This window comes from Lemur catta, chromosome 7 (genome assembly GCF_020740605.2).
Source record: "Lemur catta isolate mLemCat1 chromosome 7, mLemCat1.pri, whole genome shotgun sequence".
NCBI classification, from domain to species: Eukaryota; Metazoa; Chordata; class Mammalia; order Primates; family Lemuridae; genus Lemur; species Lemur catta.
Window position 1 is genome coordinate 41,382,653 of NC_059134.1, and position 27,399 is coordinate 41,410,051.

Here is a 27,399-nt window from a genome sequence, read left to right on the forward strand (position 1 = left end):
CCTGAAACCAAGGGGCTGTCGAAAGTACTCTCATCAGAGAGGTGTCATGAGGATGTGCGGCAGGTTATTGAGAACGTCATAATCATTAGGTATGTAACAACCTAACTTTGAGGCTTTAGTGCAGCAGGCAAATGGGCTTTCTCTTTGTGCACCTTGGATACCTGCCCACAGAGCAAAGACACAAAAGATAAGCGGAGGAGAGGCGGACTGCCATTTTATTGGAGGCACCCTCACAGGAGGGGAGGCCTGGCTGTCACCACCACCTCTGCCATGGATGGGAAGGGCCTGCAGCCCCATCACAGCCCCCATCCCTAAAGGCAGGAAGGGGCAGGTCACCTTGGCACTCCCAGCCCTCAGTTGCCACCCAGGTTGGCCAAGGCCAACCAGAGCAGTAGAGGGGCCTGGGAGGGAACGTGCAGGGCTCACACCAGCCGCTGCAGCCTCAACGTCGCTCCCAGCCCCAGCCTGTGCCGCTCCTGCCAGGGGAAGGCCTGAGGAGGGAGGTGGCCTAGGCCTGCCCTGGTTCGCAGATGGTGGGAGCGTAGGAGTGTGGGCGGGAGAAGACGGGGCCTTCAGGAAAGGATGGACAGGAACAGAGAGAAGGCCGTGAGGGTGTAGGGGAGTTCCCAGGACGGGGCAGGGTTGGCGAAGAGGCGGGCCACGGCCACGTTGGGGTTGCCCTGGGCAGGCTCAAACCACTTCTGGAGACATCGCCCACTGCGCTGGCGCTCCGGGCTCGCCTTGAAGGAGTTGCTCCAAATCTTCTCGCACAGGTCGGCCGGGGTGGGGAAGTAGTGGGGGAACGGGAGGCACCGGGCCTTTGCCGGGCAGCGGTTCTTCCCTGCGGGCACCAGGGGTGGACAACACACCTCCATTGCCCCCCTGCCCTGCACCTGTGCCCGGCTGGGCCTCCCAGGGGCCTGCCTCCCCTGCCCTGGCCCCACCGCTCACCCCGACTCCAGTCCCAGCCGCTGTGCCAGTTGGATTTGCAGGTGTATGACCAGCGGCAGTCCTCCCACCACTCCTCGCAGTCCTCCCGGCACAGTGGCACGTCCACCACTCGCTGTCCCTGCCCGCTCCGAGCCACCTGGTGCGTAACAAGAGACAGAATATTATAGCAGAGGTTTGCAGACTGCTGATAGCTACGATGGTGCTTGTGCTGGGTACCATCTGTCTCTAGGTATTATTCTACAAGTGAGAACAAGGAGGCTAAGAGATTAGTTTGTCCCAGGCTGAACAGCTAGTAGGTACAGAAGATGGGATTCAAACTTAGGGCTACCTAACTCCACCCAGCCTCCCTGGGTGACAGCCCCTCATCCCACTGTTCTCATCAGACCACTGTCCCCACGGGGCGTTCTCTAGCAGGGGCCTCTGGCTCTGCTCTCGTCCAGACGGGGACAGCACTGCCTGTTCCTCCCAGCATCCTGGAGATGCTAGCATGGGGTCAGATGGAAATTCTGGCTTAGTAACAGGGCACTGCACAAATCTGTGCCCTGCCTCCCACCCCTGCCTCCTGCCCCAGCCTTGTCACCGGCCGGATCCACGGCCCCAGGTTCGGAGAGCACTCGTAGAAGCACGTGGCCTGGATGAAGTGCTTCTGGCAGCCCGGCATCAGTAGTCCACAGTGAATCCGGCTGAAGTTGTAGAGCGAGGACACATCCAGGTGGGCTTCCCAGCTTGTCTCGGCCGTGCAGCAGGCATTGTCCTTCCAGGGGATGCACTGGAGGTGGAGGAAGAAGCAAAAGGCACAGGGAGTAGAGGCAGGGGCTGGTGAGTGTCTAGGGCAAAAGGGTGGCAGAATGAAAGTGTCCCTTGGGAGAAGGCCTGAGCAAGTGGGACACCGTTAACCAGTAAGCCCCTGCACAGGAGGAACCCTGATCATCTCTATCAACATTCAGCCAAAGGGCAGAGGCACCTGCACCCCAAACCCCCTGGCACAGGCTGCTGCAGTCCTCTGGGAACATCACTTCTGCGGTCTCAGCTCCTAGGCAGCAGAGGCCTTTGGGGAAAAGCAGCAGATGGAGGAGCCCCAGCGAGATCCAGGGGAATCTGGGGTTGCACTGGGTGGAGGGACGCATAGGATAAATGCCAGCTCTGCTCCTCTTCCCACATCCCTGGCAACTGCCTTTAGGAGTTGGGAAGGGGTCACTTAGGTCATGTTTTCTCAGGGCCTGTTGCAAGAAGGCTTGTTTTAATCCACGCTGAACCAACACGGGCCTCTGGGATCACCATCTGACCCTGTGCCCCAAGTGGCCGGAGCAGCTCAGAGATGAGAACTTTGAATCACTTGTCTCTCAGTGTCAAAAAGGCATAGTCTCTCTCCAGCTGCCTTTGCTCAAATCCCAACCCAAGAAACCAAACTAGCAGGGTTGAAGGGGTCCAGAGACCATTGTGGCATTTGTGTCCCTTCCCTGATCTGCCAAAGAAGCCCCCTTTCCACCCCCAGGCCAGGTCTTGCCTCTGTACCTCATCATAGAGCTTGTCTTCTGGGCTGGGCTCTCTCTTGTGGTGCTTGGCATTCATGCAGACGTTGAGCAGCTCGTCCCCAGCCCAGGTGGTCATGACTGTCCACAAACCCAGCAGGAGCTGCCACCACCGCGCCATGGCCCGCTGCAGAGAGAAGAGGCATGCCGCTCACTCGATGGGGAGGACACCCCAGCCCACTCCCCTCACCCTCCCAGGCACTGACGAGGGAAGATGGGCTTCAAATCTCCCCCAAGTGACTGCCACACTCTGCATGCTCCCAGGACCTTCTATCTGAGGCAACATAACAGAATGTCAGGGCAGGCAGAATAATCCTTAGAGGTCTGACACCCCTCCCCCCCAACCATTGTATAGAGGCAGAAACTGAAGCCCAGAGAGGGGGAGAGACCAGCCCTAGGGTGAGAGTCAGAGGAAGAATGGTTCCAGCCTTCCCTGGGGGAACTTTTCCCAGCCCTTCTCCCCTTGGAGGCAGACTTTCTTACTCCTTAGGAACTCAGAGCTTTGATCTTGGCCCACATCAAGCCCCCAAATGCTGGCTGAGTAACGGAACAGATGTTCAGTAACCAGACTTTCCACGGGGCCAAAGGGCACGGTGGGACTGGGTAGTGTGGCCGATGCAATCCTCGAGTGTCCACCCCAACTCCAGCCCCCAGGAGGGGTCCAAGCAAGGCCCAAAGGTCCTCAGAGCCATGTGTCCCCTCCCCTTCTCCTCCTACCCAGAATCCTTTCCTCGAGGGCAGTAGTTCTGCTTCTGCCAGCCTCAACCCTTCCCACACTTATCCTGAGCACAAGGCTGGGGCAGCCAAGTGCTGGTGGCCTTGCTGGCCCCTCCGAGCCAGGGGCACACACCAGCGTGAGTCAGGGGAGGAGCCTCCCACATCCAAAACCCATTCCCATCACAGGGACAAGAACAACCTTTCCCTTGGTGTTTGCTGAGCACTCTATTTCCAACTCTGATCTGGATAGTAGTAGTAATGGGGGAGAGTGGAAAGAGAGACAAAAGACAAAAAGAGAGAGGAGCCCCCACCCCAAGCATCCAATCCCTTAGGAAACAGGCCCCCCTCCGCCTGCACCATCCAGAGCCCATGGCTGCCCAGTTCCTCAGGCCTGGCAGGAGCCTGCCCTGGGCCCATCATGGCAAAACTGGAAACTTCTAGCCTGAGTTTTGAGCCTCAAACATCCTGGGGATGAAGACCTTAGCCCTCTGCCCGCTTTAGAGCCCATCCTCAAGTCTACCTCTAAGCCTGATCCCTCTCCATGGCACCAGTTTCAAGCTCAGAGTATTTTTTATAGAATCAAGTATGTTAGGTGAAAGGAGGAAAGATGCCACCCCTTCTAGGGCCATACTCACTTTATGCTCTTCATACTCACTTTACAGGCAGGAGCCTTCCAGGTGCTCCCTCCCACCCCCAGAGACATGAGGGTGAGGGGAGTTCCCTGATCCCGCCTTTTATTCCCCAATCCTCTTTCTACTAGGTCCAGGTGCAGGAGCAGAACTCCAGGTGGCTCCAGTTAAACAGTCTGACCCAACAACACAGGCCTCCGGTGGGTTTCAAGAGTTTCCTTCCTTAGAGAAACAGAGCCTCCATGTTGGGTAAGATCTGGGTTCTTCCATCAGATACTGGGTTCAACTCTCAGCTCTGCTACTCACCAGCTAGCTGACTTGAGAAAATTACTCAAACTCCCTAAGTGTCAGTTTCCCCACCTGTGAAGGAAGTTGTAATGGGATTGTTGGGAAAAAGAAATTAAAGAGAAAATTCACAAAAAACAACTTGGCATTGCGCCTAGCACTGAGTGAATCTTAATGGTTTGAATTCTATTCTTTTCTTCTCTGAGCTCTCTCCCTCCCTCCCTCCCTGGTTCCACAGCTCCATTTTCCCCTTCATCAGCTCTATCACCTGGTGGTCTGAGTACCTGTGTCCTCTCACAGGAGCTAAGGTTCCTGCCGGACAGCCGGCCCAGCAGGACGCAGAGATGAAGCGTGGCCTTGGAGACCCAAGAATTTAAACTATGATCAAAGCGAAAGCAAACAAAACAAAACAAAAAGTCCCTTCACAATCCACACACACACACACACACACACACACACACACACAAAATAGCCTCCCTTAGCACCGCAGAACCACATTCCTGTGAAATACTCTACACGTGTTCTCAGTAGAGATAACATTTACAAGAATATCCATTTCAACTAAGAGACTGGAAACTTGGACAGGACTCTCTGGAGAATCCCAAAGATCATGAAAATGCTGGAAAAGGGACCTATTTCTTTGTCTGTTTTTACAACAAATTCCCTCTCCAAAACAGTAGCAGCTGAAGTCACTGAAGTTTTATTGATACATAGGAAATTAAAACAAAACACTTAAAGCATTTCTTAACTGAAAGAAATAAAGCACACTCTGTGTTGTTCAGCTCCACAGTTGATGCGCGAAATATGTATTATCATGATGTTGGAAAATGACATTTTCCACACACCTGGGTAATCACAGCTACTGAATACTAGGCACAGACAAGGATCCAGGCACTGGAATGGTGCTATTTGTACATGGTCTGATGTCTCAAAATGACTCCCAGAGTGAACACCTTCCTTGTTTCAGCTGTGGGGAAACTGAGGCTCAGCTGGGCATGGCAGAGCTAGGATCTGAAGCTTAAGGACCAGGTGCTGGGAAGACCTCCAGGACTAAAACAGTAGACACTGCCTGGGTCTCAAGTGAAGTCTGCTTTTAACACATTAACTGCCATGTGAGTTGTATTTAACTCAGACTAGTTTTGAGCCTGGGGCCTCATGAAGTGTATGTAACTCACGTGTCTCTTCGCCTTGGGAGCCATGAGAACTATTTTTCAAGTTGCATGTAACTCACGCACAGAAAACAATAAAAAAATCAAATTTTTCATTCAATTAGAAAGGATCATTTTGTTTCTGAAGTTCTTATTCTATTTTTGTAATAAATAACCGTGGCCCCAAGGAAAAAAAACTTCTTTTTCTAGTGTGACAGTCAATGTGTTAAAAAAAGTTAAATACCGTAATCAGATAATGTGTGTGTTGGGAGGCAAGTGTTGGTTTTATCTAGAAACAGTGCTGGTTACCAGCCCAGCCTCCCTGGTCCCCACCTTAAGCAGAGCCAGCAGTCTCCTCTTTAGGGTCAGATTCCAAATGGCAATGACATTGCCATAGCATGAGTCTCTTCACAAGGGTGCCCGCTTGGCAGGGTGAGAAGCAGGCTCTCATGTCCTGTTCAATTCCTCCCAAATATTCAGGGAGCTGTAAGCCTTGAAGGGGAGGAGGTTTGGGGTTTAAGGTTACCTGAAAATGGCTTGTGGACGTGACAGGGCCAAGCACCCAGAAATGAATCACAGAAGTAATTACCGAAATGGAAAACAGGTCCTTTGTTAACTGTCCTTCATAGGGAGGGAGGAAGGACAAGGAGTTGCTCACAATCTCTAGGACAAAGCTGCAGGAAATGAGCTAAAATTACAGCAGCGCAGATGCAGGTGGAGGGAGGGAGGGAGGAATTACCGGTGCCTTTCAAAGAACCATCAGCCCAACCAGCATCCGCTCTGGGAGAGGCAGTTTGTGGCCCTTAAAGCAAACCTCATTTTTGCCTTATTGTGACTGAGTCTTCCAGAGAAATCTGTTTTCTGACTGAAAGGTGATAAAGCAAAGCTGGCTGTGGATGAAGCCATTTGAAGCGGCTGATCCAAAACAGTTTTATTCTTTAAAGAAAAACAAAAAACTCCACAACAAAACAGAACACGTAAGTTGCCCAGAGAAGAGGTACAGCAGTGTTCTGAGGGCTCTGAGGGAGGAGGAGGAGGGTGAGGGCTGGTTTGGGGCCACAGGGATGCTAGGCAGACATGACTCCCCCCCTCCCCTGTCAGGAGGTCACCCAGGGGGCTGAAGGCCACTGAGGTTGAACAGACTAAGAAGGAAAGAACTAGCCCCCCAAGTCTCCTGGAGAGAGGCTGGAGTCGGAGCCCCGCGGGGGGTGCTTCAGTGATTCGGAGTTCTCAGTGGGTCTGGTGAGTCCTTCTCATGTCAGAATCTATCGACTCTCCTTGTCTAAACTCTTATTTGGTTTCTAGCCAGGGTAGGTAAAACAGGTGTGGTTTAGCCTTACTTCTTCCTTCCCAGTACATCTATCCAATTGCCAAAGCTGTTGATGTAACTCTCTAAGTATCTCTTGAATTCAAACTTTTTCATCCCTGTTTCTGATCAACTGTTGTCTCACTTATTGCAACACAACCTTCTAACTGGTTCCCTCGCCCCTTTCCAGAGCTGTATTCAGGCAGCAGCCAGAATGATCTAATCTCCCAATATCTTATGCGAGTGTTCAAACATAAGGAAAGTTGAGAGAATTTTACAATGAACTTCCCTATACCTGCCACTTCAGTGTTACCATTACCATCTCACTGTATTTTCTGTTACCTCTAGCCAATCATCCGTGCCACTATTCAGCCATCAATCTTATTGTTTATGCGTTTCAAAGTAAATTGCAGACATCAGTGTACTTTTCCCTAAATAATTCAAGCCTGCATGTCATTAACCAGAGTTCAATATTTGTTTGCGGTCTCTCTCTCTTTTTCAGAATGATCTTTTTAAAATGTAAAGACAGTCATGATACTCCCAGTTCTAAAATCCTTCTAGACCTTAAGATAAGTCCCAGATCCTTGACATAGCACAGGGACTCTTTTTAATCTGGTCCCTATTTACTCCTCCACCCTAATCTGTTGTCCTGGGTCGCATCTACACTCCAGGAACTGAAGGGTCTGTCTTTGCCCTGCCCCTTGCAGGCAGCTCCTCTGCCAGGGCTGTTCTCCCAGAGCTCAGACACTGCCTGGTGACTCCTAGTGTCCCTCAGCTCTCAGAACAGATGGCCTCCCTGAGGGGAAGTCTGCACGCCCCCTGTGGGTTGGTGAGATGTTTCCCTGGGGTTTACGGTTGCTGCTGTCATGGCACCCACCACTCGCCTTTGGGGATGCCCGCGTGCAGGCTCCTCCCACTTCTCTACTGTAAGCCACTTGGGGCAGACACAGGAACATTCACAGCTCCAAACCCAGTGCCTGGCCCAGCGTGCATATTCCAGAAATGCTTGTTGAGTACATGAGAAATCCCTAGGTAGAATAAAATTGCATTTCTTAAAAACATTGCTTTAATTCAGACACTTCCCTAGTTTAACCTGACTCATCCCACCTCCCTTCCCTTCCCTCTTCCTTCCTTTCCTCTCTCCCTTTCTTCTCCTTTATCTTGTGCTCACTTGTCCTCTCTCTGCAGTTTGAAGTGACTTCTCCCTCTCCCTCCATCATTATCCCCTTCTCTTCCCTTGTTTTCTCCTCTCCCTTTTCTCTCCTCTGCCCTCCCTGGCCCACCTTCCCTCTCCCTCCCAATTTTCTCCCCTACCCCCAGACTTTTGGACTGGAGCATCCTCAGTTTCTGATGATTTCTGTGAGATTTCAGGGTGTTAATGCTGGGGCCTCTCACCACCACTTGAAGAAGCCACTTTTTAGGTCTAATCACAACAAAGGAAATGAGTGTGAAGCCTGTCGGGTGTTGAAGCCCAAGTAAGGGGAGAACAGATAGAAAAACACCAAAAGTCTATGGGAAAGGGATTACCTGTAAATTAGAGATGGGAGGAAGCTGTATCACAAAGAACAAACATCTTTATCCTCCTGCCTAGTTTTCTCCCCAGGTTGATGGCTCCTTTGCTCTTCATCCAGCTTCCCTGTTGCTCATGTCACATTGTCACATTCAAACCAGGCTGCTGCTGGGTCTATCAGAGTGTTAATAAGAAGTAACTGAGGTTGTATGCAGTTTAAATGTGGAACTGTTCTCAGTACACTTTCAACCCACCCAGCAGCCCTTCCTGGAACTGTCTGTTGACCCCAAGTTCCACCCCAGCCACCAAACTGGCTTCCTTTTCCTAGCCATGTTTCCTAAAAGCCTGTATTTATTCACTGTGGCTCCTCTGTGTCACCCCCCATTATCCATCACTGCTGCCTGGCTTCCACCCTCCTTTCCATGGGATCCACCCTTGCCAAATTCAGCAACAACCTGCAAATTGTTGGATCCAATGGGCAAGGTCCATCCATAGCCTACTTAGCCTCTCAGCTGCCTTTGACAGAGGTAATAAATCCCTCCTGCCTTCTTGAAACTCACCTCTTTTTTCTTTCTTTTTTTTTTTTAATTTCAAAATAGTAAGGAAGTACAGATATTTTTGATACATGGCTTGAGTCAGGGCTGTAAGTATGCCCATCACCCAAATAGTGTTCATTGTACTTGTTAGTGGGTTTTTGCCCTTCCCCTCCACCCCTCCCCCCTGCTTGATTTCTAGTGACTTTTACTTTCCTCTGTACTTGTGTGCCCATTAGTTAGTTCCAATTTACTAGAGATTACATGTGGTATTTGTTTTTCCATTCTTGGGATACTTTGCTTAGGATAACGGTCTCCAGATCCTTCCAAATTGCTGCAAAAGGCATTAATGCATCCTTTTTTACAGCTTAGTAGTACTCCATGTTATACATGTACTCCATTTTGTTAATCCACTCATGAATTGATGGGTACTTATGTTGATTCCACATTTTTGCAATTGTGAATTGTGCTGTAATAAACATTTGAAAGCAGGTGTCTTTTCAATAAAATGACTTCCTTTCTATTGGGTAGATACCCAGTAGTGGGATTGCTGGATCATATGATAGATCTACTTTTAGTTCTTTGAGAAACTTCTATACTATTTTCCATAGGGGTTGTACTAATTTGCAGTCCCATCAAAAATATATAAGTATTCCTTTTTGTCTGCATCCATGCCAGCATCTATTGTTTTTGGACTTTTTAATAAAAGCCATTCTAATAGGAGTAAAGTGATGTCTCATTGTGGTTTTAATTTGCAGCTCCCTGATGAGTAGTGATGTTGAGCATTTTTTCATATGTGTTGGCCATTTGTCTGTCTTCTTTGGAAAAACTTCTGTTCATGTCTTTTGCCTACTTTTTAATGGAGTTGTTAATTTTTTTTCTTGCTGACTTGTTTGAGTTCTTTGTAGATTCTAGTTATTAGCCTTTTATCAGAAGTGTAGATTATGAATATTTTCTCCCATTCTGTAGGTTGTCTATTTGCTCTGTTGATTAGTTACTTAGCTGTGTAGAAGCCTTTTGATTTAATCAACTCCCATTTATTTATTTTTGTTGCTACTGTAATTGCCATTGGGGTCTTAGTCATGAATTCTTTTCCTAGACTGATGCCTAGAAAATTTTTTTCTACATCTTCTTCTAGAATTCTTATGGCTTCTTGCCTTACATTTAAGTCTTTTATCCACCTTGAATTAATTTTTGTGAGTGGCAATAAATAGGGGCTCTGTTTCATTCTTCTGCATGTGGCTATCCAATTTTCCCAGCACCATTTATTGAATAGAGCTTCTTTTCCCCAATGTCTGTTGTTGTCTGCCTTGTCAAAGAGCAGTTGGCTGTAGGTAGATGTGTTTTTATATCTGGATTTTCTGTTCTGTTCCATTCGTCTATGTCTCTATTTTTATGCCAATACCATATTGTTTTGGTTACTATAGATAGCTTTGTAGTACAGTTTGAAGTCTGGTAATGTGATGCCTTCAGATTTGTTCTTTTTGCTTAGGATTGCTTTGGCTATTTAGGCTCTTTTCTGGTTCCAAACAAAGCATAGAATTATTTTTTCTAGATCTGTGAATGTGACCTTGGTATTTTCATGGTGATGGCATTGAATCTGTAAATCACTTTGGGTAGTATGGACATTTTAACAGTGTTGATTCTACCAAGCCATAAGTATGATAAGTTTCTCCATTTGTTTGTGTCATCCACAATTTCTTTCCTCAGTGTTTTGTAGTTCTTCTCGTAGAAATCTTTCACCTCCTTGGTTAAGTGTATTCCTAATTATTTTATTTTCTTTGTAGTTATTGTGAAAGGTATTGAGTCTTTCATTTGACTCCCAGCTTGACTATTATTGGTATATAGAAATGCCACTGATTTGTGTACATTGATTTTATATCCTGAGACTTTGCTGAATTTATTTATCAATTCCAGGAGTCTCTTAGTGGAGTCTTTGGGGTTTTCTAGATATAAGATCATATCATCAGCAAAAAGCGATAGTTTGACCTCCTCTTTCCCAATTTGGATATCCTTTATTTTTTTCTCTTGCCTGATTGCTCTGGCTAGGACTTCCAGTACTATGTTGAGTAGAAGTGGTGACAATTGGCACCCTTGTCTTGTTCCAGTTTTTAGTGGGAATGCTTTCCACTTTTCCCCATTCAGTATGATGTTTGCTATGGGTTTATCATATGTGGCTTTTATAACTTTGAGAAGCAAAAACAAATACCATATGATCATCTCAATAGATACAGAAAAAGCAGTTGCCAAAATCCAGAATCCTTTCATGATAAAAACTCTCAACAAACTAGGCATGGAAGGAACATATCTCAAAATTATGATCACCTCTTTCTTGATTCTCATGGCTCCCCTTTATCCTGGTTTTCCTCCTACATCTTAACTAGTTCCTTGCAGATCTCTTTGGTAGGCTCCATTGCCTCCATCTGCCATGTCAGTGTTTTCTCAAGCTCTGTTCATGGGCCGCTTCTCTTTCTGTACTGTACTCTCTGAGCAATCTCATGTCCAGAGTGGCTTCAGTGACTATCTGAATACTCTCAAATATCTCTCCAATCCTGATCTGTAGAGCTAAATATCTATATGATACAGCAGTATTTCATGTGAATTTCTCACAGACACCTAACACCCAGCCACTCTTAGCTCCCCATTCAATCTGTGTTTCTGTGCTGCTTAATGGGACCCCATCCCTCTAGTCCCCCAGGCAGAGGCCTGGGCCTATCCTCATTTCCTCTTCCTCTCCCACCTCATATACACACTTTAATGTGACATGCAAGGCTCTTCATGGCCTGGCCATTGTTTACAACAGAAACCTCTCTCTCCCAACTCCCACCCTTGCCCTGCACTAGCCGCACTGAACTACCCACTGTCCTCTGAGTGAGCCACTGCTCTGTGTCTTGTCACTTCAGCCTGTCTGCCAGCAATGGCCTTTCCCTGCCAGCAGTGGCCTTTCCCTGCTTCTTCACCCATTGCCCATCCTTTAGGGCTCCGCTCAGGTGCCATCACCTCAAGAAGCCTGCCTTCCTTCCTTCCTCCCAAGTTAGGGTCACTTCCGTGGATTCCCCTGGCATTGAGTACTCATTTTTAGCATTGTATTTATTATGGGATGGTGTAATTGTCTGCATGTTTGCTTGTGACCCCCCTCCCCACTTTTAGAGTTCCTTGGGAGTGATGACTTTATTTGATCCCTTGTTACCAGTCACTACCACAGTTTATGGCACATAGAAAGGCCTCTAAATGTTTGGATAAATGAATGGGTGAGTATCAATGAGACATGCTAGGTGTGATAGCCCACAGGACCTGAACCTGTTGCAGAATTGTTTTTCTGACTCCATGGACAGTGGGTGTTTTCTTCACAGTCCAATTTTCAGTGAATATCTCATCCTGCCAGCCTAGTATGTTTAAAATTGAAAGTGTTTGAACAGGTGCAAACTTTTCAGCAGCTCCTCTCAGAGGATCTTGAATCACTCCTACTTATGTTCTTTTAGACTGGGACAATTTTACATGGTTATTACACATATGGCCCAGTAGTCCCTCCAGGCTTGGCCACCCCAAACATGACTCTTAGCACCACTGTGCCCTTCTTCCATCTCCCCCAGCCCACCATCCAGGGATGTAAGCTAGTGTTGAAGTTAGCCTTAGAATTGTAATCATAGTCCTATCCTTCCTGGTATGAGAAAAAGTGTCCCAAAATCCAGCCAAACTGAACTATCTTCAATACTTTCAACCCTCTGTGGTCACTCCTGCTCCTGGCCTGGGCACATACTGTTCCCTGTCACACAGGACCTCCCCACCATCCTCAAAACATGTAATGCCTTCTCTTCATTGACTCCTTATTTTCTAGGTCTCAATTTAGAAATATTCACATTCAAGGAGGCCCAAATCTGGGTTAGGTGTCTCACCTGTTGCTCTCATAGCCTTTGAGTTATCTCTGTCAGGACACTTGCCATACTATTCTAGAATTTCCTGCTGACTTATGTATTCCCCACTAGGCTGTAAACTCCAAGAAAGACTGTGTTTGTCAGTAACCACAGTGCTTGGTACAAGGGAGACACTTGGTAGGTATTTGTTAAGTGAACAAGTGATTTTTTTTTTTGGTAAGATTTCTCTTATGCTTCATTTTTTACCAAGAAGGATACCAGGACAAATTTTTTTTTTTGCATATGGTCATACTTATAAGTGTTATATATATGTAATATACTGGTTTGTGGATTTCTAACTTATTTTAAAAATTGTTTTTCTGCCATTTATTTACCTTTTACCTATTACTAGATGATGTGTGCCCTATGCCCATCTTCCTGACTCCCCACAGCTTTATAAACCACGAGGTTTGGCAAATGTGATTGGTGTGTTGTTTTTTTCTTAGGCATGTACACAATTTCAAGTTTGAAAAATAGAATTGGATCAGTTTTATATTTCATAGACTAGAGAACATAAATACGCATTTTTTTTAGATTTTTTTTTTAGCCTATGTCTTTGTCTTACATTGAAAATGTCTGAGAAATGTCACAGAAGGCTTGGAAGGTTCACAGTGGATTTTATGGTGTATAAAAAGAAAACAGTGGAAAGTAAATAAGGTGGCAAATATTTGACTCTTTATGCCCTTATGCTTACAGATGAAAAGATTGAGAGGGGAAAATCTATTTTCCAAGAAAATGTGGGTAAATTGCCTTATAATACAATGACTAAGCAGTTGCCATTTCTAGAAAAGTGAATTTTGTGATTCTTTAGTGACCTCTATCATAGACCAATGGGATATATCATTATGTGAAGCTCTTGAATTGCTTTATATTTATTTAAGACTTAAGTCCCTGAAAAATGTCAATAGTTGAGAATATTAAAAGACTCCAGTTTTCCAAACTAGATTTTAACTTGTGAGTGTCTCCTCATATTTGAGTTGATGATTCTGTTTATGATCCAAGTCTGTGGAATGTCTGGTTGCCATGGATACTGGAGCTTGAGAAGGACCATTGAGTCATCTTGCCGCATTGTCCTTAAAGACAAAGCATTGCATTCATCCACAGAAATGTGGAAAGTCTTTATTGCCTCCGAATTCCTTGGCATGATGGTCTCTTTGAATCTGAAGAAGTGTCCTGGGTTGTTTCTACTGAAGGATAAATGGTCCTGTGGATGGAGTGAAGACACCCAGGATACGACTGTGGTTGCTCTGAGAACTGTGCCTTGTCATTCCAGGAAGAAGGGAAAAGCAATAAGGTTTCTCAAGCATTTATTCTGTTTCAGGCCCTCTACCAAGCTCTTGACAGACTTTTCTCACTGCTTGTCTGCTAGTCAAGGGCAAAGGTTGTGTCATACATGAATGTTATATGTGTACTCAGCATAGTTTATATTGATTGATATGAATGATTGCTGAATGAATGAATAAGCAAACAATACCCTGCATAGGTATTATAAACCCATTTTAAAGATGACCTCAGAGAGGTTAAGTTGCTCCGTCTTACCTCCTTACCATCGAACATAAGATATATTAGTAATAGTTAACTTTATATCACAGTACAGTCACGCGTCACTTAACGATGGGGACACATTCTGACAAATAGGTTGTTAGGTGATTTTGTTGTTGTGCGAACATCATGGAGTGCACTTACACAACCCTGAATAGCATGGCCTACTACACACTGGGCTATGTGGTACCATCTGTTGCTTGTAGGCTACAAACTTCACGGCATGTTACTGTGCTGGGCACTGTAGGCAATTGCAACCCAATGGTAAGTATTTGTGCATCTAAACCTATTTCAACCTAGAAAAGGTACAGTAAAAATGTGGTATTATAATTTTATGGGACCAACATTGTATATGTGGTCTATCATTGACCAAAACATCATTCTGTGGCACACGACTGTATTTAAGCTACAAGATATGAAAGGAAAAGAGTGGATATTATCCGAGGAGCTGTCTCCTCTCCTGGGAAGAGGATTAGCCCATTGCTGGTTGTACACAGGATAGTTGTGTCATGTTAGGTAGAAGTATCACTTTGTTGTCTTTACTTGGGTATTAAGTATGGTTTAAGGAGCTGAGTATGGGTGCCAAGTTGACAAGGGGTGGACTATATTCAAACAGGAATCTAGGTGTTGCTGTGCAAGTATTTTGTATATCTTATTAAAGTCCATAATCAGTGGTGAGTGATAGAAAAAGGATTTGAGTCCAAGTCTATCTTGGTTCCAGTCTATGTTCTCCCTACTCTGCATTAATCAGGAAAAAAAAAGTCTATTGGATTCTTCCTTGGCACTTAAAGCTTTTATTCACAGTTTATAATACTATTTTAATCAGCATAAATCTGAATGGCTTCCTCTTGCCTTGAAGTTCTATCACAGGGTCACACTCAAATGAAGTTTAGTTCCACTCTAAAAGTAGTTATTTGCAGGTTTTCTTGCAGGGGTGCCACACGAGTGTTACAGAGTCCAGTCCAGAGCACGACTTCTGAAATTCCACTTTACACCTCTTCCTCCTTAGGCACTTAAATCTTATTTAAAAATCTACAAAGTATTGAACACCTACTATGTGTCAGGCACCGGGCAAAGTATGTCACTCAGTAACCCTAAATGCCACCAGCCTAACTATGGTCAGGGAGAAACTGAGGTATAGAATACATCTGTTTTTTGCGTAATTTTTTCCTGCACCATTCCCTAAAGGATATTTCCTGAAGTTCCAGTCTCCAAAATAACAGATTCTTTTCATGACCAAGAAGTTTGGGAAATATTTATGTTACCACTACCTCCTGAGGACTCAAAGTGTACATGCACAATGTGTTCCAGACTCCAGTGAGTCCTGCAGTAAAGTCATTTCTTGAACTCCATTTAACTCAGCAATTCAAACATTTTTGACCACAGCAGCCCTTTTGTATGTTATACCCACCAACATCCTGGCATGAGTGTTCTGCCAGTCAGACTTGGGAAATTGCTGGCCTGCCACATAGCACTAGGCATCAGTTTTACAGAGGAGCCTGATTTCTCCCATAGGCTTTGTGTCAGATTCCAGGGGAAGGCAATTCTTGCATCTATTGGCAGAATGAGCCAGAGGGTCTCTAAATTCTTATTTTTCTCTTGTGTGCCATTTTGATTCCCACCTCATTTCCTTTTCCGTATATTTTTTTGTTATTTTCTTAGTGGTTATCCTGAGGATTAGAATTAACATTCTAAATTTCTAACAGTCTAGTTTGAATTGATACCAACTAACTTCAATAGTGTACAAACACTCCGCTCCTGTACAGCTCCACTCCCCCATTTGTGTCGTTATTGCCACCAATTGCATGTTTATACATTGTGTGCCTATTAACATACATTTATAGTTACTATTTTTGCTCTTATATTTTAAATCATATAGGAAAAGAAAGTGGAGTTACAACCCAAAAATATAATAACACTGACTTTCATATTTGCCTGTGTAGTTACCTTTACTGGTGTTCTTTATTTTATTCATATGGTTTTGAGTGATTGTCTAATGTCCCTTTCATTTCATCCTGATAGAGTCCTAAGAGTGAAATTATCAAGTCAACTTTTTAAACATTCTTGACACATTGGGAAATCATTTGTATTCCTATCAGCACCTTCAGACAGTGAGTACTAACATTTTAAAAGTTTTTCTGATAAAATATTGAAATGTAGGAAATTTAAATGATTTTTGAATTAGTAGTTCTTTCTAGTACCTACCTTATAAATGTTGCTTTGAGATTAAAAGAGTTAGTATATGAAAAGCACTTAGAAAAACACCTGACACATCCTAAGCATTATATTAGCTTGTGTTATTATTTTTGTTGTTACTTTTTACATTGTTCATGTCTTTTATTTTTTAAACTTAGACTTTTATAGGTTTTATTTTACCTATTTGTTTATCTATCTGTATAACTATCTATTGTCTATCTTTCCATCCTATGATTCTTTATTCTGTTTTAATGCATCTTCATCATAATCCATTTACCAAGTTCTGCCACTAAATGGAAGAAGCCAGCCGACTCTCAGGAGAGGGGAGATCTCTTTCTGGAGCAGTGTTTCTCTAGAGTTTGTTTAGAGAGCCCCTGCACCAGAATCACCTGGGACACCTGTTACGATGAAGATTGCTGGACTCTACCTCTCCAATTCTGATTCAGTAGGCCTGGGGGAGGGCCAGGGATCTTCCTTCCTTCATCACTTTTGATATGTCATCCCATTGCCTTCTGGCTTCCATGGTTCCTGATGAGAAATCAGCCCAAGAATTGTCATCTTTTAACATGCTCCCCCATGTGACTCTTGGGCTTATGAAAGTTCACAGAACCACATCTTCGAAGGAACTTAACTTCCTCTTGCCATTCAGATACCAGAAGGTGAATTGGTGAGGGTTTACTTTCTCCCAACTCTCATGGTCCTCTTGTCCTCTCCCTCCTAATGGATGCTACCATTATTGGTGAGTGTTCGAATGAAATTCTTTAATATTCTGGTATGTTTCATTAATGCACATGGTCCCTTGATGACAAGCCAGAAGTCTTATCTCTTTTCATCCACCTCCACGGGCCTTGGTTTCTCAGTCTGTGAAGCAGGAGCGTGGACTAGCGGTAAGCCTTCCTTCCCTTTCGCTCTCGGTCTCTTTCTGTCTTCACCCTGTGATGAACACCTACTGCTTTACCTGCCCACAGGTTCCCCTGCTTTTGGGCTTAGTAATCCCCTTCCTCAGGGGTCTGATCCCCCCCCCAGCTTTCTTCATATGGAGGAGCTGCTCTATTCTTTTAAGACCCACCCCTTGCCATAATAATTTGGTTTATAGGAATGACACCTGACCCAAGCTGGGCCAATGAGACACTTCCCTGGATTTTTGGACATGAGAATAAATATATTAGTCTCTGCTATGGACTGAATATTTGTGTTTCCCCAAATTCATATGTTGAAGCCTAAATCCCCAATGTGATAGTATTTGGAGGTGGTGGCCTTTAGAAAGTAATTAGGTCATGAGGGTGGAGCCCTCATGAATAGGATTAGTGCCCTTATAAGAAGAGACATGAGAGCTTGCTGTCTCTGCTGTGCTCTCTGGAATGTGAGGACACAAGAAGACAGCCATCTGTAAACCACGAAGAAGGCCTGCATCAGAACCTGACCATGCTGGCACCCTGATTTCAGACTTCCCAGCCTCCAAAACTGTGAGGAATTAATTTCTGTTGTTGGGATCACCCAGTCTATGATATTCTATTATAGCAGACAGACAGTCTCTTTGGCATAGCCAAAACTATGGTCACATTTTCTGCCATGTAGAGAAATTCAGTTTGCAGTGAGGGAGAATGAAGCTGATATACAGAGAAAACCACTGACATGAGAGGGGAAGAAAGCATCCTGACAGCATTTTATACCCTGATTTTAGTTTCCCAAGACCAGCAGCACCCTTGACTTTCTTAACTCTTTCATGGGGCATGAAATACTTTCAAATTCATCGTCTTTTTGACCTACTCTATTTCAAGTTGGATTACTACCATTTGCATGCAGAGGATTCTTAACGTACAAATTTTCTTGGATTTTTGTCTCTTCCTAGTAGTATGATTGCATCCTTTCATGAAATTTGGAGTACAGGCTATCACTAATGAGAGAGAAACAAGAAATTGCCTTAAGTGGTAGCATAAGTGGCCCAGCTTGAGGGCCACTTGGGTTTCAGAGAGGCTGCTGTTGACTGAAACATTTTATCTTTAGAGCTAAGGCATAAAGAAGCTTAAGATATAGAGGAAAACGATATGGAGATCATCTGTGCTCACAATGTAATTTCTAGCTAGAGGAAGATTTCATTTAATGACTATTAATATTCATTGACAATATTATCATGTACTCTGTCCAGGACTGAATCCGTGCCCATGCATCTTACTCTGCAGAATTTTATTAGCTCAACTGCCTCCCCTTGGCTTGGAGTCCCACCTAAGGAAACAAAAGTCTGTAAACCCAAAATAAATCAACATAGTTTAACCCTTTACACAATGCCTTGAGGAAATGAAATGTTTAGAAAAAAGTTGTAGACTTTTCTCTCTGTCCCCTCCTCCCTTCTTCCCTTCTGTGTGGCAGCTTCTCTCAAACTCTCCTGCCTCATTCTGAAGACTCCAAACTCATAAACTCAACCTGTGCAGGCTTTTCCCCCCTGTTTCTTTCTCCATCCTCCATCTCCCCCTTCCCTACAACTCTCTGCAAATTCAGAGGTAAAAACATTATGTCCATCCAGTTTCTATGTTATTCTATCTATCATCCTAATCTGAATAATAATGTCCTAGGAGCCAACAGGCAAAACAGAACTTTTCCCAGTGGGTAAAGGTATGGGAGGGGTGGTGAATACTCGATCACTAATGCTCTTTCTGCATCACATGCCATATAAGGAAGCCCAGGCCTCCATTTCAATTCAGATCTGTTGGGAATGGGCCTTCCTGCTATATAGGTAAGCCAAGGACATGACTCTTTTTTTTTTTTTTACAAGCCTCTTTCATCAACTTTATAAACTGAACTCTCCATACTGATCCAGGCAAAATTGTTTGAAAAGGATAACTTGTCAGAGCCCCACAGACTTTGGGGCCTAGTCCCCTGCCCAGCTAGGTCTTTTAGGGATATGAATCATGTAAAGTTGTTTCTCTCTAGCCAAAAATGACCTGCTAAATAACAAACATGTTATTTGCTTTTTATCACTGAAGAGCTATTACAGAAGAAGTCAAGTGCTGCAGGGTCCAGTGTGCTGTGTCTTTGTTCAAGATTGGATGCCAAAACTAACAGAGATTTTGACACAACATTCAACATTCACCAAGCCTCTCCTCTTCCTCTGCCCAACTGAGCTTCTCATGAGTCCTCACTTAATATTCTGTCTCTTTCCAGAAGAGGATAGAAGTTGGAGAAATGCAGATTTCAATTTCATCATTTTAAAATTCATAAATTCTATCTATAATTCATGCATTTTTCTGGGCACTGGGAGGAAAAGATGGGAATAAGAGGTGAAGAACTTGTTCCCATAGCATGTATATTCTAGTGGAAGTAGCCAGAAAATAAACAAGCAAATAAAATTAAAAAAGAGAATGACAGACATGCTATCAATAAATAAAGAGTTGATGCTGTAATTTTTGGGTTGCAGCTACTCCCATTTGGGGTGGTCAAGAATGGCCTCTCTGGGGAAGTGACATTTGAGCTTAATGATAAGAAGGACTTAGTTCTATGACAATCTGGAGAAGACTTCCAGAATCTACTATGTACAAAACCCTGTGCTGGGAAAATTGAGAGTCAGAGAGTTGGGTAAGAAGAAACCCCATACCTCCAGATACTAACATAAGAATTGCTTGGGTTAGTAGAATTCATGAGATAACATTATAAGCCAGGAACCCTAAGGGAAAAAGGCATAGATGTAGCATTTGGGTTAGGGGAGGGAGGGTGGAAGTTACTCTACTTACCTTCCTTGAGGAATGACATGTCCCATTCTCAGAAATCGCATAGAACCACAAAAGCCTATGGAATCAGATATATAAGTTTTGAAACAAAGTTATTGTTCCATTTGTTTATGATGGTATACAAATTGCACATGTATCATCTTTCTAGAAAATATTTAGGTTATCAAGTATGAAATGTCCAATTTCCTTAAGTACTAAGTTTGACAGCTGATATCTCTAACATTTCATGTTGACATTTCTTGTTTTATTTTTATTGTGAAGGTATATCCTTATTCTTTAAAACACATGGTTTGGCTTGTGATTATCTTTCAAAGTTTTTTTAGAACAATTTTTGTGAAGCCATTGATAAGTCAAAAATTTGTGTTATTTTTGAATATGAGTTCCATTGTGGAACCAAAGCAACACAGCTCGAAATATCAATGAAGTATTTGGGAAGGATATGGCTAATGAATGCACAGTACGTGGATGGTTTGAGAAGTTCCATTCTGATGAGTTTAATCTTGAAAATGAGCCACATGGGCAACATGAGACCAAGGTGGATAATAATGAGCTGAAAGCTGTAGGGGAATCCATCTCAACCTATGTGTGAATTAACACCAAGGTTTGATGTTACTATTCCAACAATATTGGACCATTTGAAACAAATGGGCAAGGTAAAGAAGCTGTATAGATGGATACTGCCTGAATCAAATGAACATCAAAAGAGAAACCATCTCGAAGCTTGCCTTTCTTTAGTGTCACGATATAAAGGCAAACCGTTTCTACACCATATTGTTATGTGTGATGAAAATGGATTCTTTTTGACAATTGCAAGCATTCAGCACAATTGTTGGATAAAGATGAAGTGCTGAAACATAGTCCAAAATTGAATATCCATCAAAAAAAGCTAATAGTGTCTGTTTGGTGGTCCAGAGCTGGCATTGTCCACTACAGCTTCATAAAACCTGGTCAATCGATTAAAACAGATGTCTACTGCAACCAGTCAGATGAAATGCTGAGGATGCTTGTGATTAAGCAGTCAAGATTGGTCAATAGAGACAGGCCAATCCTCTTCCAAGACAACACTCAACCACATGTCACACAAACAACGCTGCCCAAACTACAGAAGCTGGACTAGGAAACTCTCTGTCATCCACTGTATTCACCAGACCTTGTGCCAACTGACTACCACTTCTTCCAGGCTTTAGACCACTTCTTGCAAGGAAAAATATTCAATAAGCTGTAGAAAATGCCTTTCACAATATCATTGCCACTGGCTCTCCAGGCTTCTTTGCTGCTGGCATAAACAAGCTACTGTTAAGTTGACAAAGCTGTGTTGATAATTTAGGCGCGTACTTTGATTAATTGTACTGCTTCTTGTTTTAGATATAATAAACTACACTTTTGACTCAAAATCAGACATTTCATATTTCATGACCTAAATAAAAGCAGAGAAAAGTGACTAGCACTCTGATAGGTTCCAGCCGGTGATAACACCGCAGTCACACCACCTCTGCCTGTCAGTGTTTGTGGGGGAGAAGTTCCTCTCCCCGGGTTTCTCATTGTGGAAAGACATCTGTCACAGGGCCCTACCCTCTCATTCAAATTCCCCAGGGGAGGGGGAGTGATGCAAGCGGCGACTATCGGATAAGGGGCTAAGAACTTGTGGCCAGTACTGCCCTCTTCCTTTTGGGGTCTACCCAGCATTCTGGTTTGCTCCTACATACTGTAAGTTTTTCAAGGACAGGCTCCATTCAGGAGGCCTGCAATTGCTTAGCACTGCCTGTGGCTGGACAGGTAAGCCCTGTTTGAAGTTTAGTATTAGGAAGCCACATTTTCTAGTATTAACTTTATCAGAAATAAAGCCAGTATTTGAAAGTCCATCTGCCTTATTTCTTCTTCTCTATTTCTCAGTGGTTCCAAACTCAAATGGGAAAAAGTAATGCTATTTATTCGGCCTATCTCAAACCGCTACAGAATTTTGCTCATTTGCCAGCAAGATCTTGAGTGTCCATACTAGACTCAAGTCTTCCTAGTTTTGCATTAATTAATACATATAATTAATTAATTAATACATAAAATTAATTAATTAATTAATACATAAAATTAATTAATTAATTATTCTTCCTTCCTTCTTTCCTTCCCTCCTTCCCTCCTTTCCTCCTTCCTTCCTCTCTCTCTCTCTCTCTCTCTTCTTTCTTTCTTTCTTTCTTTCTTTCTTTCTTTCTTTCTTTCTTTCTTTCTTTCTTTCTTTCCTTCATTTCTTTCCTTTCTTCATTTCTTTCCTTTCTTTCTTTCTTGTCTTGCTATGCCACCCAGGCTAGAGTGCAGTGGTACAATCATAGCTCACTGTAAACTCAAACTCCTAGGCTCCAGAGATCCTCTTGCCTCAGCCTCCTGAGTAGCTAGGACTACACTTGGACACCACCATGCCCAGCTAATTTTTGTATTTTTTATAGAGATGGGATCTTTCTATGTTGCTCAGGCTGGTGTCAAGCTACTGGCCTCAAATGATCCTCCTGCCTTGGCCTCCTAAAGTACTAGAATTATAGGCATGAGCCACTACACCTGGCCAGTAAATTTCTTAACACCTTTATTTTAATATTTCAACCATGGCTGATTATGGTTTATTTCTTGGAAATGGCAGTTATTTGAAAATGATTTTAAAAGAATCGTTTTTTCCCCCTTGTTGGCAATATCTCAGTTTCTAAGGGTAGGAGAAACAGTTATGCCTTAGAGCAGTATTTTTCAAACTATAGGTCAAAACTCATTATTTAGCCATAATATCAGTTTAATGGGTCATGACAGCCTTTTAAAACAATAAAACAGAATAGAAACTATCAGAATGTATCACACACAAAGGATTATTTAATGAAAGTTGTGTTTTAGTTATATTTGTGTTGAGAGAGTGTGTGTTGAGGGGAGGGGGAGAGGGAGAGAGAGAGAAAAAATTAAATAACAACATAAAAAGTATTTTGTGGCAAAGACTAGCTAGTCATTTACCAGTAAGCACACAAATTAGTAATATCTCACAGCCTCTTTTGTTCTTAGGTTTGGTTGTGTGCCTGAGTTTTAGTTAATGGCACGTGAGTGAAAGTGATAAATGCCCCTTCTAGATCTAGTCCATGAAAACCTGCCACACAGTCCTCTACTCTCTCTCTCCCTGTGTACCACCCGGAGGCTAAATATTGAGCCTAGAACAACCATGAAAACTATGTTGAAGATGGCAGTCTTCTCCAACATGAATCCCTGAATGGCTGTGTGGAACAAACTCCTTACCACCTACCCTCCCCACCTCCAGCACCAATGAGGCTACGAGAATGAGGAAAAAATCTTCTAATATGTTAAGCAACTCATATTTTGTTTTGGGGGTTGGGCGGCTACCTGTTATAGCAGACAGTGTTGTCTTTACAAATAGATATTTCTTACTATGTATTTAAAAGCCACTGTGGGACCATTAATAATTCAGGACTCATGACAGTGACACACCAGTACCCTGTCACCCACTTCTACAGAGCAGGAGCTGTCAGGGTAAGTGGCAAATTCTCCTAAAATATAGCAAGCAAGACGGATATGCCTCTTAATGTGTCACCCTGGTGACTCCCGGGCAACCACCTTTGTGTGGGATTAAGGAAACTAAGTATACTTGGCTACGGTGAATCCATCCATATGAATTGAGCACGAAGCTTCTCTCCCCCATAAAGGAGGCATCACATTTTATAGATGAGGAAACAAACACAGAGAGGTCAAACCACTTACCCAAGAGCTCACCACCAGGTAATGGCAAAGCCAGGGCTGAACCTAGACAGTGTGAGTGGCTGTAATGTCCTGGAGGGAAGGCTCGTCTATGTTAACTGCCTGGGCAGCATGTCGGATATCATAAAGAGCTGGTTTTAGATTACCAGGATATGGGGGCTGTTAGTGGGATTCAGACACTAGTATAAATTCCAACTCTGTGTTAATAAACATCTTTATTAAACTTAAATAGTTTATAGATTTTACATATACTTAGGAGGCAACATGGTACAGGGCAGGAGTTACAAAACACTCTCTAGAAGAAGGTCCTCTTCTTTGAATGAAATTTCATGCAAAAGCCCAATGCTTAACACCTAGAAGCAGAGATGCTCAGGTTGGAGCAGGGATAGAAAACCCGGGGCTTCACGCTGCCAGGCAGCCACTCCACGCTATCCCTCCTCGTGTGAACCAAGGCCTTTGTGGCACACAATTTTAAAACCACCAGTATAGAGGATAAGGCATGAACTTTTGGGTCAGACAAGCCTACCTGTCTGCCTTTTTGATTTCTTAATGTTATTTATTCACTTACTTATTCATTGCTCAATAAATATTTATTGAAGACTGTGTGCTAGGTGCACTGGTTTGAATCTTGAAGCCGTGGCTTATTAGTTGTGTGATTTCAACATTTTTCTTAGTCTCAGTGGGCTTCATTTGCTTTCTCTGAAAATATACACAGTGATAACTGCCTTGTAAGCTTCCAGGGTCACAAGATAGAAGACACAAATGCAACATCCAGTGAACTCCTGGCCCTTAGAGGGTGTTCCCAGTGGATATTTGTTCCTCCTTCACTTCCTATGCTGATCTGTAACACATTTAATTCAGAGTTAAATCATTTTAAAAACATGTCTAGTACACACACATACAAACACAGAAACTTTTAAAAAACCCAACTCTACATGGGTTTAAAAAACCCAACTCTGGGTCTATATAGGAGAGAGAAAAAGGAAAAGAAACATCTAGAAGATGAACCCTTCATGGTTTCCTTTAGCTGTCACCGTGAAGCAGGAAGATTGTACTCCTATCCTGGGTTCTGTCCCTGCCTTCTCTCTAGGGACATTGTAGGTATGCAGTCATGATTACGGAATCAGTGAAAGAGGAGAATGGATGGATGAATGAGTGTATAGATGAGTGGATGAGTAAGTGAAGGAACAAACAAGTAGATCACTGGTAATGGAATAAACTAAGCAGCCATGTCCTTTTCCATAATCTTTTGTGCTCAGTTTATCATACTTCTCCCAAATACACAGGTCTAATTTGCTCCAGTCTCTTCCAAACTAAGAATCCTACTGGCCACTATATAATGTTCCCCATCTTCCTCCCACACACACCAAAAAATAGAGTTCTTGGCTGTGGCTGTGCTTTCTGGCTTCTTTTTGATTCTTCCCAAAGTCCTCTGGGTTCACAGTTCTGCACCATTGCTGGCCCTTGCTCTCCAGAAAGGCACAGCGGGAGCCCAGCTGTCTGAGGTAGAGACAAGCACTCCTGGCCCTATCCTGGGAAGGAACAAAGATGGTGCCATGTGGCTCTGCTTTCCAGAAAGACTGAAGGACACTCACAGTCCCAGGAAGACTAGGACATTCAGGGGTAGCAAGACTGAATGTTCTTGCAAGAACTCTTGGACTCAGGTGTCAAGAGGGAGAGGACTTCTATGTGAGGCTGTAGAGTATTAGCGCACTTGCTGGGTATTTCTGTTGTGTATTGACTCAGTTAAGGTAAGCCCTGTTTTTCTAAAATGGCATTGACATGATGCAAAATTTTCTAATGGAATGAGATGGTGTGCAGGATATAATTTTAGAAATCCATCAGGAATGACCTGGCACAGGGGTTTCAGTTTTCCTAATGCACTAGCAGTGAAAGGAGGCCATGCTTGCAATTTGGTCAGACCAACGTAGGTCAGTTGAGCACAGAACAAGTGAATTTGGATTGTAGCAATTATAACTACTTAATGCTATACTCAAGTATGTTTTTTTATTTCTTTCAGACACCAAGGAGGAAGTGAGAACTTAGCATAAGGTGTGAAACAAAGGAGATGTCAACAACTATATATCAAAGTACTATGACAGCTGTCAAATGTTTCACTGTTGTGTTGGTTTAATGGCACTTACTGTTATTTATAAGATTTGTAAATGGTACAAATCTAGTATGTAGAGTTACCTACATGACTGACAAGCCTAGTCAAATTTACCTTGACACGCTGACTCCCATGACATAGGAGGGATTAATGTAAAGTCCCATCCTTAGATCCAAATATCAATTGCATGAACAAGGCTAAAAGAGCTGTCTTAGGCTCAAACCACATTTGAATCCCCCTTCCACCACTTACACTATTGAGCAAATTGTTAGGCCTCTAGGAACCTCAGTTTCTTCATCTGTAACATTTGGTTAATTATACTAGCCTTGAAGGATTATTTAAGGATTCTACAAATTAGTGCTTATTAAATGCCTGGAACTTCAGTAAATTTTTAGTAAATTATTTTTTATCCTCCACACTCTCCTGGCTCCTCTAGCCCTCTAGAGCCTCCCAGGCAGAGGGCTTTGTGAGCTCCAAAGAAGGCCACACTCCTGTTTTGCAATCTATATATCAAAGACAAGGTGAAGGGAAACAGGTCTGTTTCATGTCCATTTTGGGATGTGTTTTGTTTCACTTTCCCTTAATATTTATCTGATTTAGGATTTTGCCTCTTGGCCATCATTTGGCCTACTCTATTTCCATCCTGATTCTTTGCCTCTCTCTTCACAATATTCTTCCTAATGTGTCCGTGATATTTGCAGAACCTCTCCCTGGGAAGAAAGTTGGGATGAGGTGGCCAGTCCTTGGGACTAATGCTGACATTGCTTCAGTGACTGTTTACAATAATTTTGTCAAGCTTGTTTTAACACTACTTCTAATAGCTTCCTCTCCTGTGGCAGAAAGGAGCACAAAATGGTGATGATGGTGGGGGTGGGGGAGTGAGTTGGCAGGAAGAAGGGGAAGGAAAGAAAATACAATTATTGCCCAGGTATGGCAGATACGCAATTTTGTAATTTCTGTAAATGCAATTATAGAGCACACAGGCAATTGAAATCCATAGACAATTATAGCTTAAGTAATATTTTTCTCTATAAAACTTTTACTCAGACTGCATAAAAAGGTTTCTCACAGGTACCTTATTCCAAAGAATGCATGTAGTGAGGCACCACGTGATCTAGGAGGAAGTATTTGGGATTGGAAATTGGAGGCTTAGATTCCAGCTGTGGCTTTGCCAGTGACTCTCTTTGTGGCCTTAGGTAAATTACCCACTCTGGGCCTCAGACTTCTCATCTGTATATGGCAATAATCTTACCTACCTGTTAGTGTGTGAGGATTCAATGAGAGAATGTGTATAAATTGCCTGGAGCTGTGAACAGACCCCTTTTTGGGTCCTGACACCTTCATTAGTAAATTGAGGATAATGATGCCTGCCTTGAGAACTTCAATGCTGCTGAAAATGAGGACAGGCTTTGAAACAGCCCTACGAATGTAAAGTGCTCTTGGGTTCAACACAGGAAGGTCAGGTCGCACACAGCCCGTACTCGGTGACTATCTGATGGCAGTGACAGTGCGATGGCAGCATCTGGGGAGCTCTTGGTTTGGTGCCCCTGAGATGTGTGGGCTTCG

At 43.5% G+C, this 27,399-nt stretch overlaps 1 protein-coding gene across 1 annotated transcript; it reads right to left on the bottom strand.

Annotated features, from left to right (window-relative positions):
- Positions 1–455: 455 nt before the first annotated feature.
- Positions 456–2,620, bottom strand: IZUMO1R (IZUMO1 receptor, JUNO). Its single transcript, XM_045557111.1, has 4 exons — positions 2,467–2,620; positions 1,511–1,720; positions 952–1,087; positions 456–841 (listed from the first exon to the last, which is right to left on the bottom strand). Exons 1-4 carry the CDS (start codon positions 2,602–2,604, stop codon positions 573–575), a joined length of 753 nt encoding a protein of 250 aa, XP_045413067.1. The 5' UTR covers positions 2,605–2,620; the 3' UTR covers positions 456–572.
- Positions 2,621–27,399: the final 24,779 nt, after the last annotated feature.

What these genes read in the sequence shown, in the direction of transcription:
- IZUMO1R (XM_045557111.1), bottom strand. Translation starts at nt 2,604, where the DNA reads ATGGCGCGGTGGTGGCAGCTCCTGCTGGGTTTGTGGACAGTCATGACC. An exon ending in TGACAAGGCTGGGGCAGGAG is followed by an intron (nt 1,088 to 1,510) that starts GCAGGGGTGGGA and finishes GTTACGCACCAG; the next exon opens with GTGGCTCGGAGCGGGCAGGG. An exon ending in CGGCTGGGACTGGAGTCGGG is followed by an intron (nt 842 to 951) that starts GTGAGCGGTGGG and finishes TGGTGCCCGCAG; the next exon opens with GGAAGAACCGCTGCCCGGCA.